This window comes from Episyrphus balteatus, chromosome 3 (assembly GCF_945859705.1).
Source record: "Episyrphus balteatus chromosome 3, idEpiBalt1.1, whole genome shotgun sequence".
NCBI classification, from domain to species: Eukaryota; Metazoa; Arthropoda; class Insecta; order Diptera; family Syrphidae; genus Episyrphus; species Episyrphus balteatus.
The window spans coordinates 62,825,942-62,841,740 of NC_079136.1; the positions used below are offsets into that span (position 1 = coordinate 62,825,942).

At 28.3% G+C, this 15,799-nt stretch overlaps 1 protein-coding gene across 1 annotated transcript; it reads right to left on the reverse strand.

Moving 5' to 3' along the window:
- Positions 1 to 727: 727 nt before the first annotated feature.
- On the reverse strand, positions 728 to 12,362 carry LOC129915718 (short-chain dehydrogenase/reductase family 16C member 6). Its single transcript, XM_055995377.1, has 7 exons — positions 12,084 to 12,362; positions 4,353 to 4,508; positions 4,100 to 4,276; positions 3,945 to 4,017; positions 1,252 to 1,432; positions 1,064 to 1,189; positions 728 to 942 (listed from the first exon to the last, which is right to left on the reverse strand). Exons 1-7 carry the CDS (start codon positions 12,234 to 12,236, stop codon positions 861 to 863), a joined length of 948 nt encoding a protein of 315 aa, XP_055851352.1. The 5' UTR covers positions 12,237 to 12,362; the 3' UTR covers positions 728 to 860.
- Between the last annotated feature and the right edge of the window lie 3,437 nt (positions 12,363 to 15,799).

Genomic DNA, 15,799 nt, shown 5'->3' on the forward strand with positions numbered 1-15,799 from the left:
ACAAAAACATGAAATAAATTGAAATCTTCCGAGTTAATCGGTAAAGTTTATATGGAAATTTTGAGAAGCGGGATTAAGTTTTTTTTTTTAAATTAAATCCTCTTTGTAGTAATAAACTGAAGATGTATGATGATTGTTGATGTGGAAATTTAAGGTCAGAAAGTTTCAGGGTAATCCATCAACAACAAAGTCACTGTTTCGTATGTGAACTTTAAAAATACGAATTCTATAGGTAAATAACTTAAAATACATCTTAAATAAATAATAAACATCAAATTGTTGGAAATTAAATGATCTTTAAAAACTGTCATAAGTATTTTTCCAATAAAAGTTGTAGAAAAAAAATTGTGGCCCTCTATAAGTATTTTTTCTTGAAAATGTACATCCATTTTCAATTATAACTTTCTTATTTTCAATTTTACAGAAAAAAGTACCTTAATAAAAATTGTAGAGAAATTTGTAAATTATCTACAAAAACGATGTTAAAAATATTTTTGTGGGACTAACGGTTCGCAAGATATTAGTAAAATAAACAGTTTAAACCACTTTTTCCAAGATGGCGGCCAAATGGGGGGGTTTTCAACCCCGAAAACTAGATTGTATACTCACATTAACCTCCTCTACACATCAAAGCAAACAAATCTTGTCCTACCCAAAATGCAAGGTTAAGGCCAAAATTTTGTAACATTTCAATGTAGGTACTAAAAAAAACATTTTGAAATTGGTGTATGAGTCATGGTTAAGGTACCAATTTATTTATAACTATCGTGTTTACTTTTAATCATTTTTTATGTAACTTCATTTTATCACTACATTATTAAAAAAAGAACTAATTTTTTTAAACAAGTTTAATTTTTAAATTAGCTGTTGTCCAAATCTTTAAGCACTTCACGAGATGTCATGCTATTAAAAAGCTTTGCATTCCAACTGGCAGGTAGGAGTCTGTAATAGAATAATTTTTTTTTTTTAATTTAACTTCCAGTTCTGATTTTTTGTCGATAATTATTTTGAGCTAAAATTTTGATGATTATAGTAGAAATAGTAGTTTTTAAGTATATCTTACTCAAAAAGTCGATAATTGAGGGCAGTTATTGATGGAATAAGAATTTCCATTTCATTTCTAACAATTCCTTCGACAATAGCTTCAGCGGCTTCTTCACCAGATATACTCGGATACAAGTCAGACCCTCTAGAAATTAAAATGTTATATTTATTTATATGACAGAATAAAAAAAAAAATCAAATTCTTACCCAATTTTGTGAAATAATTCATCAACTATAGAATTTGTTTTCAAAAAATATGGACAAACTGTTGTTGTTTGGATAAAATCAGCGTTTAATGCATAAAGTTCTGTTCGAAGAACTTTCATAAGACCACGAACTCCAAATTTCGATGCTGTATATTCAAGTTGTCTATGACAAGGCATAAGACCTGGAAATAGAAATTATGGAAATTATAAATTATACAATTTTGAACTCAAAATTTATTATTGGTAACTCTGATATTTGATGAAATATGAAAAATGATTTGAGTTCAACTTGAATAAAAAAAATGCAGGTTTTGGAAGAGCTAAAACATTCAGATACCTACTAAAAAACTAGGATAAGCCGAATTTAAAGCCAAAAATTACATTACGATAACAGAGAGTGCTACAAAAGTTGATTTCGCAATTCTGTCATCTCAAGCTGTCTATCTCAAGCTGTAGCACAAAAAAAATAGTAGTTGAGGATTTTGGGTGATTCCCTAGAGGGAAATTAAAATTCGACCAAAATTAACAGTACTATGCAAATGTCCAAAATATAAAAGTTTGTTTTTCTTAAAAACGCTTCTAAAGATTTTGATTAAAAAATATATATGAAATGTAGCAAATCAAGGTCTATTTTTGAAATAAAAAAATATGTTTTTTGAACCGTTATTAACGGTTGGGCCATAGAACCGTTTTCTTAATTTCTGACTTTCTCATAAATGACGATTTCAATGAAGATTTTTGAATGAATTTTCTTGAAACTTTATGTTTTTGTGCGGAAGATTTTTGAATGAATTTTCTTGAAACTTTATGTTTTTGTGCGGATTAATGTTTTCTTTTTAATGGCACACCAAATTTTTAAAAATACATAGGTATAGAAAAATCATTGTTTTTAAACAGCTCCAACAAAAACATTTTTTTTTTTTCATTAAAATTCTCTGTTATACAAGTAATTAAATTGCATAGTTGGTTTCGGATTCAAAACATTTCATATTTCAAAAGCTATTTTTTGCTATTTAATATCAATTTTTAAATTATTTTTTTAAATTTTTTGTTGTAATTCTCATAAAATTAAACCTAAAATACATAATCTTAAATTAATTTAAACATAAAAGCTGTAATATTCTAAGGTCCAATTTATTCACACTCCATTAAATTTAAAGTCGCCATTAAAAAAGGGAAATTTTAAAATTTGTATGCGATTTGACAGTTTTATAATTTTTAATGGAGCCTTTAAAAATAATGGAGAGTGAATAAATTGGGCCTAAGTCAATACAATAACAAACAGTAAGCAAAGTTATTTTCAATTTTAAGTAAATTTCTTATTGTAATGAACCCCAGTGAAAAATATGATATATTGATGGAATTCGAGTAAGAGGGATAAGATAAAACATGAACAAGTGATACATAAAGTTCTTAAAAATATTTTGAATGAAAGGGTGTTTTATTTAAGCGTTTTGGTAGCATAACATTTTTTTATTAACATTGTGAACATTTTTCGTTTGATATAAGAAGTAAGAACCTAAGGATACTTCAAAATTATCATGTGTTTAAGGGTGCTTTTTTTTTGGAAAATATGAAATTCAAAATCAGTACAAAAAAAAAATTTACAATAAAAAAATGGCACCCCAATGAAAATTGGAAAAAATAATTTTTTTATCACGGCGGCACCAAGAATCTAAACATTATTTAGAAATATTTAACGTGAAAGGGTGTTTTTTTTTTTTTCATAAATAGAAAAAAAACGGGATAAATCAATGTTTTATCATCACGAAATTTGTAAAAATTGTATTTTTTTTTATGCGATATACATATGTACGAATTAAATGAGTCTATACATTTTTTTAGGTGGAAGGGTTGTTTTTAGTGGGCTTATTATTAAAATCTAGCAATAATTTTACGTTTGAGATTGGAATTAAGAATGAAAAGAAGTTTTTTCAATAGGTAATAATAAATAAACAATGTTGTACCCTAATGAAATTTGGTAATGACGTTCCATTTGGGAACCAAAATTTAAAGGCCTCCTAAAATTTTTGTTGTGGGTATTTTTTTCAGACCCAAAAAGCCAATGATTTGTGCCGTACGTTTAAGAACTTTAGAACTAGGGCGGTTTTCTTGGGAACCAAAAACAAAATGAGCATTTCGCTGAAATGTTGTTTTTTTGAGTGAAGGATATAAGAAACTTGCCAATAACCTGCTTGAAAACTAATACCCAATTGAAATCCAGTAACGTTGTATCATTTTAATTGTTTTGCATATATAATTGTTTTGTGTGAAGGATATTTTTTCGAGGGAAGTTTAGAGATTTTGAGCTAAAAATTTATTTTGAGTTAGGTGCGGTGTCTTGAAATAACTAACTAAATAATATAGAATTTTGTATTTATATAGCATGTTGTCCAATAAATTGATAAGGTCTCTTTTAACCAAATTATTGATTTGTTGTCCTTTTTGTTTTGTAAATTGTGGCATCATTCGCACTGAATCAAATACCTATTGAATTTTCATACAAAAACTATTTTTTTATAGATCTTTTTTTCATGAGTAAGAAACAAATTTTCTTAAACTTTTTATTGTTGATTATGCTAGAGCAAAAATATCGTTTTGTAAGAGCAATCAGTCGTTTTGGGATCTTCGGGACATTTAAATACAAACAAAATAATAAAATATGTATAAATATAAAATTTATAATTTACAAACCTGCTATCGAACAAATAGCAACAATATGACCTTTTCCAAGTTCTCTCATTCTTTCCAAGAATAAACGAATAGTCTGTCAAAGTTCAAAAAAAAATAAATGAATGTGAACTTTTACATAATTTAACAAAAGATTCAATCATTTTTTTATAACATACATAAACGTGAGAAGTAAGGTTAGTGTTGATCATATTTTGAATTTCTTCTGGTGTTGGTTTGATATATTTTTTAAATGTCATTATGCCAGCATTGTTGACTAGAATTGTTACAGGACCCAATTGTTTCTCAACTTCTTTGGCAAGTTTGGCAATATTTTCATATTGTGTTACATCAACCTACAGAAATTGAATTTAAACGTATGTAAATCGTTATTGTTAAATTGTTAGGTAAATTTGTTTTGTATTGTATTACTTTGAATGCTTTAGATTTAATTTTGTAAGTATTTGAAAGTTCTGTAGATGTTTTTTCTGCAGCTTCTATATTAATATCAGCAACAGCTATATGACATCCTTTCTTAGCCAGTCCAATACCTATTTGTTTGCCAAGACCATTAGCACTTCCAGTAATCTGAAAACATAAAAATATTACAATATTACTTTGATCAGTAAAATTTTGCACATTAAACAACAACAACTTTTGAAATCTTATATATAAAAATGAGTTCGTTTAGTGTGTGTGGCCGATAAACTCGCGTTTGGCTATTCCGATTTTGGTAATTTTTTTTTTGTTTGAAAGGTATTAATATGTAGATGGTTTGTATCAAAACAAATAATACCTTTTCTCGCATCTTTACATAGCTGTCAATATGTACGAGTAAAAAACCACTCTCGCTTTTTAAAAATTTTAACTAAGCTTAATTTGTAAAGCTTTCAAAATAATTAAAAAAGTCTGATTTTGAGTGAAACAAATAATTATTCGTCTTGTGATATTAAATCCACATATGGACTGCACAAATAAAATGTATATCTCTGATTTTCATTGAGGACAAATAAGTAAAGCATTGGCACATCAATCAGAGTTATGGTTTGTATCTACATATTATAATATTTCTCCTGTGCGTTTGTTTGTGACCCTACTCCTAAACGACTAGACAGATTTTTCTGAAATTTTGTGTGAAATATATGTGAAAAGGTATATCCGAAACGCTGCTGTCAAGTTATAGGCAAATTCCATATTTGGGGTCGAATAACTGAACAGATTTTTGTGAAATTTTGTTTATTTGATAAGGTCTATCCGTTACAGGTTTTGTTTTATAATTTGATCCAATAGGTGGCGCTGTTTTCAAGTTATAGGCAAATTCCATAGGTGGGGTCGAATGACTGGACAGATTTTTGTGAAATTTTGTGTTATGACAAGGTTCATTCGAGACAAGTTTTGTTTCATGATTGGACCCAGTAGTTGGCACTGTTGTCAAGTTTTAGGAAAATTGCATATTTTGATTTTTGTGAAACTTTTTGTGTCTGATATAATTTAATCGAAACATGTTTTGTTTCATAAATTGGACCCGGTAGGTGGCGCTTTTGCCGAAGTAGTTATAGACAAATTTCATATTTGGAGTCCGAAAGACTTGACAGATTTTTGTGAAAGTTTTTGGAGTGTGATAAGTTCCATCCATGTTTTGTAAATTATAACTGTATTCGGTAGGTGGTGCTGTTGTCAAATTATATATAGAAAGACTTGACGCTGTTGTCAAGTTATAGTTAAATTCCATATTTGGAGTCCGAACGGCTGTATAGACTTTTATGAATTTTTTTGCGTTTGATAAGGTTCATTCGAGACAGGCTTTGTTTTATAGTTGGACCGAGGGGCGTACGTTGAGTTGTCGGGGCCCCGGGGCAAGACTACATTTTTGGGGCCCCTTTGATATAGAAAATAAGAACAAATAAAAAAGGACGTATAGGTACGCCCACTTATTTTTTTTGGGGCCCCTGATGTACCTATCATTTGTTGGGCGCTAAAATTATGTAAGTAATATTTTTGGGGCCCCAAGATAATATGTAATTTTTCTTTCAAAAAAGCAATTTTTTTTTGGGACCCCTAAGGTAATACTTTTTTTTTAGATGAAATATTATGTGACTGGCTACCAATTCACTGAAAAATATAATGTGTCTCTCTTGTGTCCGAAGTGATTCATGTCAAGTATCTTATCTTTTTGCTTCGATACTTTTATAACCAGTTGCCTTCTCTAAATTGTCTCCTTACGGGGCCCTGGCGTGTTGGGGGCCCCGGGGCACCACCCCACTTGCCCCAATGGTGTGTACGCCCCTGTAATGGACCTGGTACGTGGCGCTGCTGTCAAGTTATGACCAAATGCAATATTTGGGGTTCAAAGAGCTCATATTCAAGGCTAATAAAAACAAACACGATTTAACTCTTTAAAATGTTATTTCCTCAATTAAAATTGTTTACCACTAAGCTATATCTCACAGCTGAAAATTGGTATGATAAACTGAAACTTAAAATTTGTTTAAGTTGTTTCAGCTACAAATTTATTAATACAATTTCCGCATTAATTTAAAATGATTTAATCTTCTTAAGAAAATATTTTTAAATTTAGACGTATGTATAGAATTAAGACGGAATCTTTTCATTTTAAGTCGGTTTCTTTACAATTTACAAAAAAAGATTGCTACTTTTTGAATTTCTTAAATAGCCAAAAAATATCATGATACATAGTCAAATAAGGTGAAAAAAAGGAGTAAACCTTCGGTTTGGCATTATATAACATACCTCAAAAGTATAGAAAAATCCCATGTCCGCAAGTCGCGATTTTCAAGGTCAAAGCGTGAAATGGAGATTTTCAAAATAAGCAATAAAAGACAATGGTATTATATTCACATATGATACAATACTTCGAGGTATTTTTTAATGCTGATGCCAAAAAATCTAGACAAGATCAAGACAATCTGACGTCTCTAAAAAAAGTTATACCTGTTTTTTAATTGTCAACCCATATTATTATAACAGTTGCAAACTTACTACCGAAAAACCCTTAAAAGTTATGGTAGAGGGACAAAATTTTTCATGAAGGTTTTCATATTCATTATCATTAAGAATCAAAACAATACAATGAAAAAAACATTCATACCTATGAAAAATTGGTATTTTTTGAGAAAAGGGACAATTTTGGGATATGCACTAAAAAACATCCTGGTACAATCTTATAATTAGTGCTGATAGGCTAATTTTTTTGTTTGTATCTTTGTTTGGATATTCTATAACTTATGTCAAAAATCAAAAAAAAAAAAATTTCGTAATCGAAGTTATGTAATTCTTGAAATTCTAATTTTGAAAATCTCCATTTCGCGATTTTAGCTTGAAAATCGCGACTTTCTAGACTTTTGAGGTATGTTATAGAATGCCAAAACGAAGGTATTGAGCAAAAAAAATTCTATTAGCATTCATTCCGAGGTGAAACCCTTATTTGACTGGATTATCAAATTTTAGTAGCGATAGCTATCAGACAAATGGTTTGCTTTTTTTAATACTTTATACAATTTTATGTTTGTGTTCCATATATCAAGTTGTGGCCCGATTTTTTTGTATTGGAAAAGGTTAACACATTACAAAGCCAAAAATTGAAACTAAATACAAGAAAAATGCGGAACGAAGTCCGCCGGGTCAACTTTTGAAATCTTATATATAAAAGAGAGTTCGTTAAGTGTGTGTGGCCGATAAACTCGCGTTTGGCTGGTCCGATTTTGGTAATTTTTGTTTTGTTTGAAAGGTATTAATATGTAGATGGTTTGTATCAAAAAAAAATAATACCTTTTCTCCCATCTTCACATAGCTGTCAATTTGTACGAGTGAAGAAACACTCTAGCTTATAAAAAAGTTTAACTAAGCTTAATTTGTAAAAAAAATATATTAAGACAGGCTTTCAAAATAATAAATATTATTGTTTATAGTCTTAAAAAAGTCAAAGAATTCATACTTTCTGATACAAAATAACGTACAAAAAGGGAAAAGCTCCAAAAAGACGTTTCCTATGGAATTCACGCGCAGGTAAATAGGACAAAAAAAATTTAAGACATTTCGACAAAAACTTTAAAAATTCACCAGCATGCACCAAAAAATTTTATTTTTACTTGCGATATAGGTACTATATATCAAGTTTTGCATTCCTACAAAAAAAAGTTGAGATAACATTTTTCCCCCTGACATTACGATGATAGAGAATGCCAAAGAAGTGGGTCCCGGAAGTCCGTCTGTAAACGAAGCTACAGCCTAAACGGATGAACCGATTTATGTAAAACTTGGTATGTAGCGTTATTTGGCGACTCTCCAGAGGGTTTTGGGAATTAATTTTTTTTGGACCAAAAAAACGGTACTTGTCATATACCGATTTTAGTAAAATTGAAATATCTCGAAAACGGCTCCAACGATTTTGTCAAAAAAATTCAAATAAAAGTTTTACAAAAAGGTCTATTTTTCAAAAAAAAATTTTATTTTGAAAATCATAGAACTGTTTTTTTTTTTTAATCCAATTTACTCCGAAACTACTTATTTGATTTAGACGAAACTTTTTCTAAAAAAGCATTTATATAATTTTAATATAAGCCAAAAATAAAAATATGGCAAGGCTTTTTGATACACACCACTTTTTGTTTTTCCATCTTTTATATATGTAAATAGAGCAGATGGTTTTCTTACCCGCAAACAGTCAACATAAGCTTGACCATGAGAAAAAACAGGATTCTCTAAATTTATACCACATATTTTTAAAGATAGACCTTGTGCCTTATTTATGGTTATAGTAAATGCCAATGTTACAGAAAATTGAAGACGCTTGAATTCAAATGGGTAATCTGACAGAATCATTGGACCTTGACGAATCAACACATCTTCGCCTTTAAGTTTTTCACAAAAAATGGTAGCTTCAATTAGATTTGCCATCAACTTCTTCAAGACAAGTTTTGTACATTGCAAAGTTTAGGTGGCTGTATGTTCCGAAGCATAATAATGGGCGCTACTTCTTTCCGAGCTAAATGATGTTAAGGCAGTCCTGGTATACCCAATGAATGTTCGTCTGGGAGACAAATGTGATGGCTCACCTGTTGCCGCTTGTCCTGCCAATGAGTCCAACTTAGGAATTGATTGTCCTTTTTGTTATTTTATGTCGAGTTCTTTGTTTTTTTTTTCTTTTCTTTTTGTTAATAAAAAATAACTTTGATTTTGTATTTGTGTTATATTATTATTCAATTTGATATACATTGCATTCATTTTTGTGATAGGGTCAACCGATTTGTAGGCAAAAGATTGTGCATTTATATCGTTTAAAATTATTGCATTGATTTCAGACACATTTTTATTTGTACCAGCCATTATTGCACGTTCACTCAGCCAAGCATGATTTTTGTAATTTGTTTTAATACTTGGAAATACACTTATAAATTGTTTTGAAGTGTAATTCGGCCTTCAGAATCAAGTGCCATTATTCCAGTAACAATGTCCAATAACTGCTTAAATTACAATAAATTTGTTAATGTTCATTACAATAAACCAGTTTTTTTCGGTTTTAATTTATTTTCAAACAGGTTTTTATTTTAATGTGCACTCAGCGAAGCGGGTGGGGGTTAGCTAGTAATTTATAAAATTTATAAATTAATTATGTACTTCCAAAAGTAGCGAGGTATAAAATTCATGGAGTGTTTAATTATAGGTTCACCAAGGCGTATGCGTACTTTTTTTCTAAAAACTATTTTTCCATCGTTTAAATAGTGAACATACTTATTCAAAGGAAAATTAACGGTACTTGCCATATGGCCAAAATGAAGAAAGTTAATTTTTCAAAAACGGCGCTAACGATTTTGATTAAAAAAAAAATATGCATTCTGTGGCAAATAAGGTTACAATTGGTAGCTGCTAGCTGCCATAGAACCGTACTTGATTTCTGACTTTATCTTAGACCACTTAACCGATTTCAACGAAAATATTTCTGCAAAAAACTTTTAGTAGCTTTAAATTTAAAATTAAGGAAAAAATTCCATAAAGTCAATTTTGGATTTTCAAAAAATATTTCAATTTTTTTTTTTTTAGTCAATTTTTCAAACCGGATCTATGAATTAACTTGAAATTTTGTTTGATGTGTAGATTATATTGTTTATTCAAAATTGCATACAAAATTTTTTTTGAAAAATTTTCGAAAAAATTTATACAGAGTTTCCCAAAACTATTGGTTAAAACGAAATTTATGCTGATAGGCCAATTCAAGTGCTCTCAGAATTTATTAACTTGAGGTAAGTGGGTAACACTTAAGCGGGTTTTACTGTAGCAAGAAATTGAAAATTCTCAAAGACTCGTAATGTACCTAAATATTTAATTGAATCCCATCTATTAGGGTTTTATTTTGGATTGTTCTTGTTAAATATTTGAGAGAAATCTGTATTACAAGTTTTCAATATGATTTTTAATTATTTTTATTATAAAGACAAAACTTTTTTCTGAACTTTTCGACAAATTAATCAATAACACTTAAATTATTACTAAATTACTAAACACTTATAATATTTTAATCTATTACTACATCTATTTTCAACAGTTTAATCATTTAATTAAATCAAATTAATAGCAACATTAATTAAATATACATTCAGTTATAAGAGGAACTAATAAATTATTTCCAAATGCTATAATAATAAAATCAATCTTCGTGATAGCATATCAGATTTACGTAGATATTTGCCTTGCATATCAATTTGCATCTATAAGTTGTTGCATCTGAGAAATATATAGCCTCAAAGTTATTGCCAAGTTAAAAAATGTGCGTGAGTTTAATTTTAATCACAAGAAAAAAATGCATACTAAATAGTGTCGTAGGTGCTTGCTTATAATATTTAAATAAAATATTTTTATATAATAAAAGTGTTTAAATATGGCCTTAAAAAATTGCAAGAAAATATATATCCTACTAAATACATATTTTCACTTAATTAGCATAGATTGTCGCAATCTTAATTAGTTTGTGACATTAATTTTAAAACTAAAGCTTAAGAATGATAATGTTACAATTTAATACCTAAAGGTTATTTGCATTGCAACGGGTGTGATACAATTTCTTAATTTTTTGTTCCTGGTTTGCATGTGCCTACAGCAAATAAAATTATATATAATAGCTTCAACACTTTATATAATTAGTTGGTAATAGATATGTTTTCAAATTAACATTTTGTTAACCTGCCTTTCAACCTCACCAATTCTTAAGATAAAATGTAACGGGTGTGACGTTAGAAAATTCATCCAGTATGCTTTCAAACATATTATAGATTTTTGATTGAAAATTCGTGGATATAGATAATATATTCAATATAAAAGTTACTAGTAACATATACAATTTGAAGCAAATTTCTAAAAAAAACCGTGTTTTTATAACGGGTGTGACATTGTATGCAAAAACATATTTTTAAAATATGTAAACATTAAAGAAATAAAATTCACAATATTATTCAACACATAAAAACGAAATTTCGATAAAATTCATCAACCCGTTTAAAAAAAATCGATTTTTCAAACAAAAAAAAAATTGAAATATTTTTAAAAAATCCAAAAATGTGTTTTCTTGAAAAATGTTTGAAAAAATTTATAGAACGATTACTTAAAAGTTTCTATATAAAAAATTTGGTAGAAATCTGCTCTATTTTCTGCCCACCTTTTTTTAATTCTTCATTATCGTAATTCGTTTTTTTTTTTTTACGAATCCTAAAGTTGCCCTATAGTACCTATACCTATATCGCAAGTAAAAAAATTACACTTACAAATTTATTTAAGTAAAAGCATTTAAATACCATCATTTAATTTCTTATACCTTCACTTTAATTTTTTGCGTATTAGTAGTCAACTTGCGTGCAATTACCCCAAAGTTTTTAGAAAGTTTTTCAGGAATTCTTATTTTGTATGCTTGTAAAACTCGAAAAATAAGAATTCCAGGATCAATTTGTGTTTTTTTTTTTTTCGAAACCATAATTTGTCTTCAAAGTACATTTATCACAATATGAAATCGTAAAGAAGAAAAAACTTAAATAGCTTCCTATCAAAGATTTCTCAAAGTCTTATTGATACTCAAAAATTAACCCCTAAACTATTAAGATTAAGATTACAATTAAAGATATTTCAAAAAATAAGTATTTAATTAATTGAAATTACCAATGCAACTTCACCATTGATACTCTTTGGCTTTGTAAAAATCTTTTTATAGATAACACTTATTGCACCCAAAAATACTATCACAGGGAATACAATTAACAATAACACTTCTAGAATCCAAAAACGAATTTTAATTAATTTATCAGTCAGCATGTTTTTTTTTTTTTATTTTTTTTGTTTTTTAACTCGCAACAAGCAATTTATAGAACAGAAACCTAATCGCGTTCTGAAGTTCAACAATCGACTGTTTGAAACACGAATCAAGAAAAAAGCGGGTAGCTCTTTATGGCTGGTGCACATAGTACCTACTTAAGATTGTAAAATAATATACTCTCTTATTAAAATGAACCTTATCCCGTTAAATTGGGTATAAAGTATATTGTATAAAGTTGTTCTCACCTCACCACATTGATTACAATCATTTTACAATAATAATCCAATTTGAATATAGAGATGAATAAGTAATTAAATATTTACGAGTAATGTACTATAGTACAAATGTACATACACAAAGGTAGTGGATCAAGTTCTAATTTAATTTAATTGTTGATTTATATCACAATCGCAAGGTTGCTCATTAACATTATTTTTAATTTTTAATTATAGGTACCTTTGTTTTTGGGTATTTGAAAAATACACAGAAATATGTTAACAGTTTGTGGCAAAGCTTTAAAAAGAAATACCAAACAAAATGGATTAAAATAAGCATTAACCAATTTTTAGTTTAACTTGAAACTGTTGAAACAACCCACTAAGTACTCAAGTAACGTGTTTTTGTAGCGCTAGCAGCATAATCAAAAGTTTGTTTCAGATACACACTTCTTTATATTTGTTAAGAATGAGTTAATATTTACAAAAATGACAAGATACGGATATAAACAATATTACGATAAGGGTGTGCCATTAATCATTTATTAAAAATTCTAGCAACTGATCATATGTTTTTAGTATTTTGATTAACTAGTAAACAAACAAAAGTGAAGTAGGTACACAATTTTTTTTTTATTGAAAATAGCCAAAATACTTTTCTAGTAGATTAACATTGATAAGAAAAGCTGTTCTAAGATTTAACAATTTAAGATTTCACTATCTTACTTTGCTAATTGAAAATAAATTGAACTCAGCAATAAGAATTTGCATGAACAGTAACAGCGCTGTTATAAAAAAAAAGTGATTGAATTGTAACAAAACAAACAAATGAGAGACATCAAAATCACTTATTGAGTCAAAATATGTAAAGTCTTAATACAATGCCGTTCAATAGAATAGGTTCACCCAAAAGATTCGATTTTTCACTTAGGTACAAAAACTTAAGAAAAATATTTTTAGTGATGCACATTCAAATATGTATTACTGTTGTCCTGATTTATTTATAAAGAAACAAACGTTTTCAAAACTATTAAAACAATAAAATTATTTTTTCTTTCTTGTAAGTATGTATTTTATTTTCTTGACATTAATTTATAAATTTTATTGAAATTTGCCCAAAAAAGACCTTTTTCGATAGGTCAATAGAATAGGTCCACTTGTCTTATTTGATAAATGAGGAGAAAATTACTTTACCCTCTGTCGGCACACGGCACAGTGCGGCCTTTTGAAGAAAATTTGGACAAAAATCATTTTCTTCAATTTATAGGTACATTTCACTATTTATTTGTACAAAATTAGCTTAACATAGAATTTCTTAAGATAAAACACAAATTTTGATTTCATAAATATTTTTAAAATACGGAAAATCTTCTTTGATGAGGGATAACCTAAGTTATTATTTTCCTTTTGTTTGGCTTATGCAGTTGCAGTTGATTTTGTGCCAGTACCGTTTGGTTCATTGCTAAAAAGTGCTTTTTTCTTTTTTGGTTTGATTGCTAGAGCAAAAAGGCCGCTACTTTTGTCCAAGGGATACCGCAAAAAAATCATGTTCCTTGCTTTATTGAATATCTTTAAAAATTTATACCGACTCAAGTTTTTGCAATATAGAATAACATAATGCTGCATATTTACCGCAAAACTCGTGTGGTTATATAGTCTATGCTTTTACCCTGAAGTATTATGTTCAAAGAGTAGTTATAAATAAGGCTCTCAGACTCTCATGGCAATTTATAAATGCAATGCTTTGACCTAACTTTTACCAAATCAAGGAAGGGACTTAAAATATTTTTTGTAACTGCACTTTAAATAAAAATTATCTCAAACAACAAAAAAACATTTTTTTCTTAACCTTTTAAGACTTAATAAAAAAATAAGTATCATAAAATGTACATATAAGTTTTTTGGTAAACTTGTGTATAACATTTTTGTTTATTATTGCTTCCTTCATAAAAAGAAATTAATCAAACGCTTTGTTAAAAACACATTTCTCGAAGAATATTGGCCTCAGTCAAAAATTATCATGGGCAAGAAAAAATGAACAGACTTTAAAAATTAATATCCGAGCAATCAAAAAAGATATCAGAATTTCTTAAACGCAGTTAAAAAGAATAACATATTTTCTAAAAATCTTAACTTTGCTTATACCAATTGTTTTAACAGAGAAATCATCATTAATATGAGTAAAGGTATATAAAAGTAAGCGTTTGCTTTAATCATCGTAACGTGGTAGCAACTTTGCAGATAGAGCGTTACTGTAAAACAATTTTTTTCTTAGAATAAACCCAAGAATCACTCCTTAATTGTTCTTATCTTATACGGGACAGATGTCCAAAAATTAAAATAAAATAAAAATTTAAAAAACTTTTATTTACACAAAAATGTTTCTTATGGTTTGATCTACGCTTTTAAAAAAATCATTAAAAATAGTGTAGCGGTTTGTAGTAGTAAATTTATACAGTAGCATATAGCCAAACATATAGTGTATGCGTTTCTGTACAAATTACAGGATATTTTGAGCCGCTAATTTTTTACGTCTATTCAAAGTTTCTGAACTTTTCCAAAAAAAGGAAATTAAATGGTTACTTTCAAAATTAAAAAAAATTTTAAAAACCTCCAATTGATTTCCAAAATGTTTTATATAATAAAACATTATACATTCTTGATAACCCAAACAAAAATTTTTGTTTAACTGTTAACCGTACTTGTTAAGAAAAATAATCGTTCGGACTTACCAAACCAGACTGACTAAAATAAATTTTTTCTTGTTGCCAATGCATAGTTGCAACAGAATTTGCCGAAAAACTATTCTGCCCAATGGGAAAAAAGTTTTGTTTTACAATGGTTTGGTTATTAGACTATATGATGTAAATGTTACTTTCGTAAAAATCGCACATATTTTTTTTTCTTTTTGTCCAAGGAGTGCCGCACTGTGCACGGGTGCGAATTTGGCAGGACAAAAATAAAAAAAATTACGATTTTTCAAAAAAGTGGTCACAAAAAAGTCTCTTTATAAGGTTGAAAATATTTTTTTTCGGAATTGTGAATACAATATTCGAATTCCTCGGAATATTCTACATCAATTTCATACTTAATTCTCTTTAAAATATTGTGAACGAAAAAAGTTCTAGCGACATGAAAAAGTATAAACCAAATTCGCACCCGTGTGCCTATCACGTCACAAAAAAGAGGTGTGCCTAAAGAGGGTTAATTATAATAGTAAAATAGTTTCTATCGATAATATTGGTTTTGTTTTACTGAATTAATATTTTTAAAAAAAAATTAATTAACGACTATCTCAAAAACTTTATTAGGTTCGAGTAGTTAAGTTTTGCAAGTAATTTAAATAC

Bases quoted from the DNA above. Each gene is read 5' to 3' on its own strand.
- LOC129915718 (XM_055995377.1), bottom strand. From the start codon at position 12,236: ATGCTGACTGATAAATTAATTAAAATTCGTTTTTGGATTCTAGAAGTG. The intron at 4,018-4,099 runs GTATGTTATAAA...GAACTTTGACAG, and splicing joins ACCTTACTTCTCACGTTTAT to ACTATTCGTTTATTCTTGGA. The intron at 943-1,063 runs GTAAGATATACT...ATTCTATTACAG, and splicing joins CTCAATTATCGACTTTTTGA to ACTCCTACCTGCCAGTTGGA.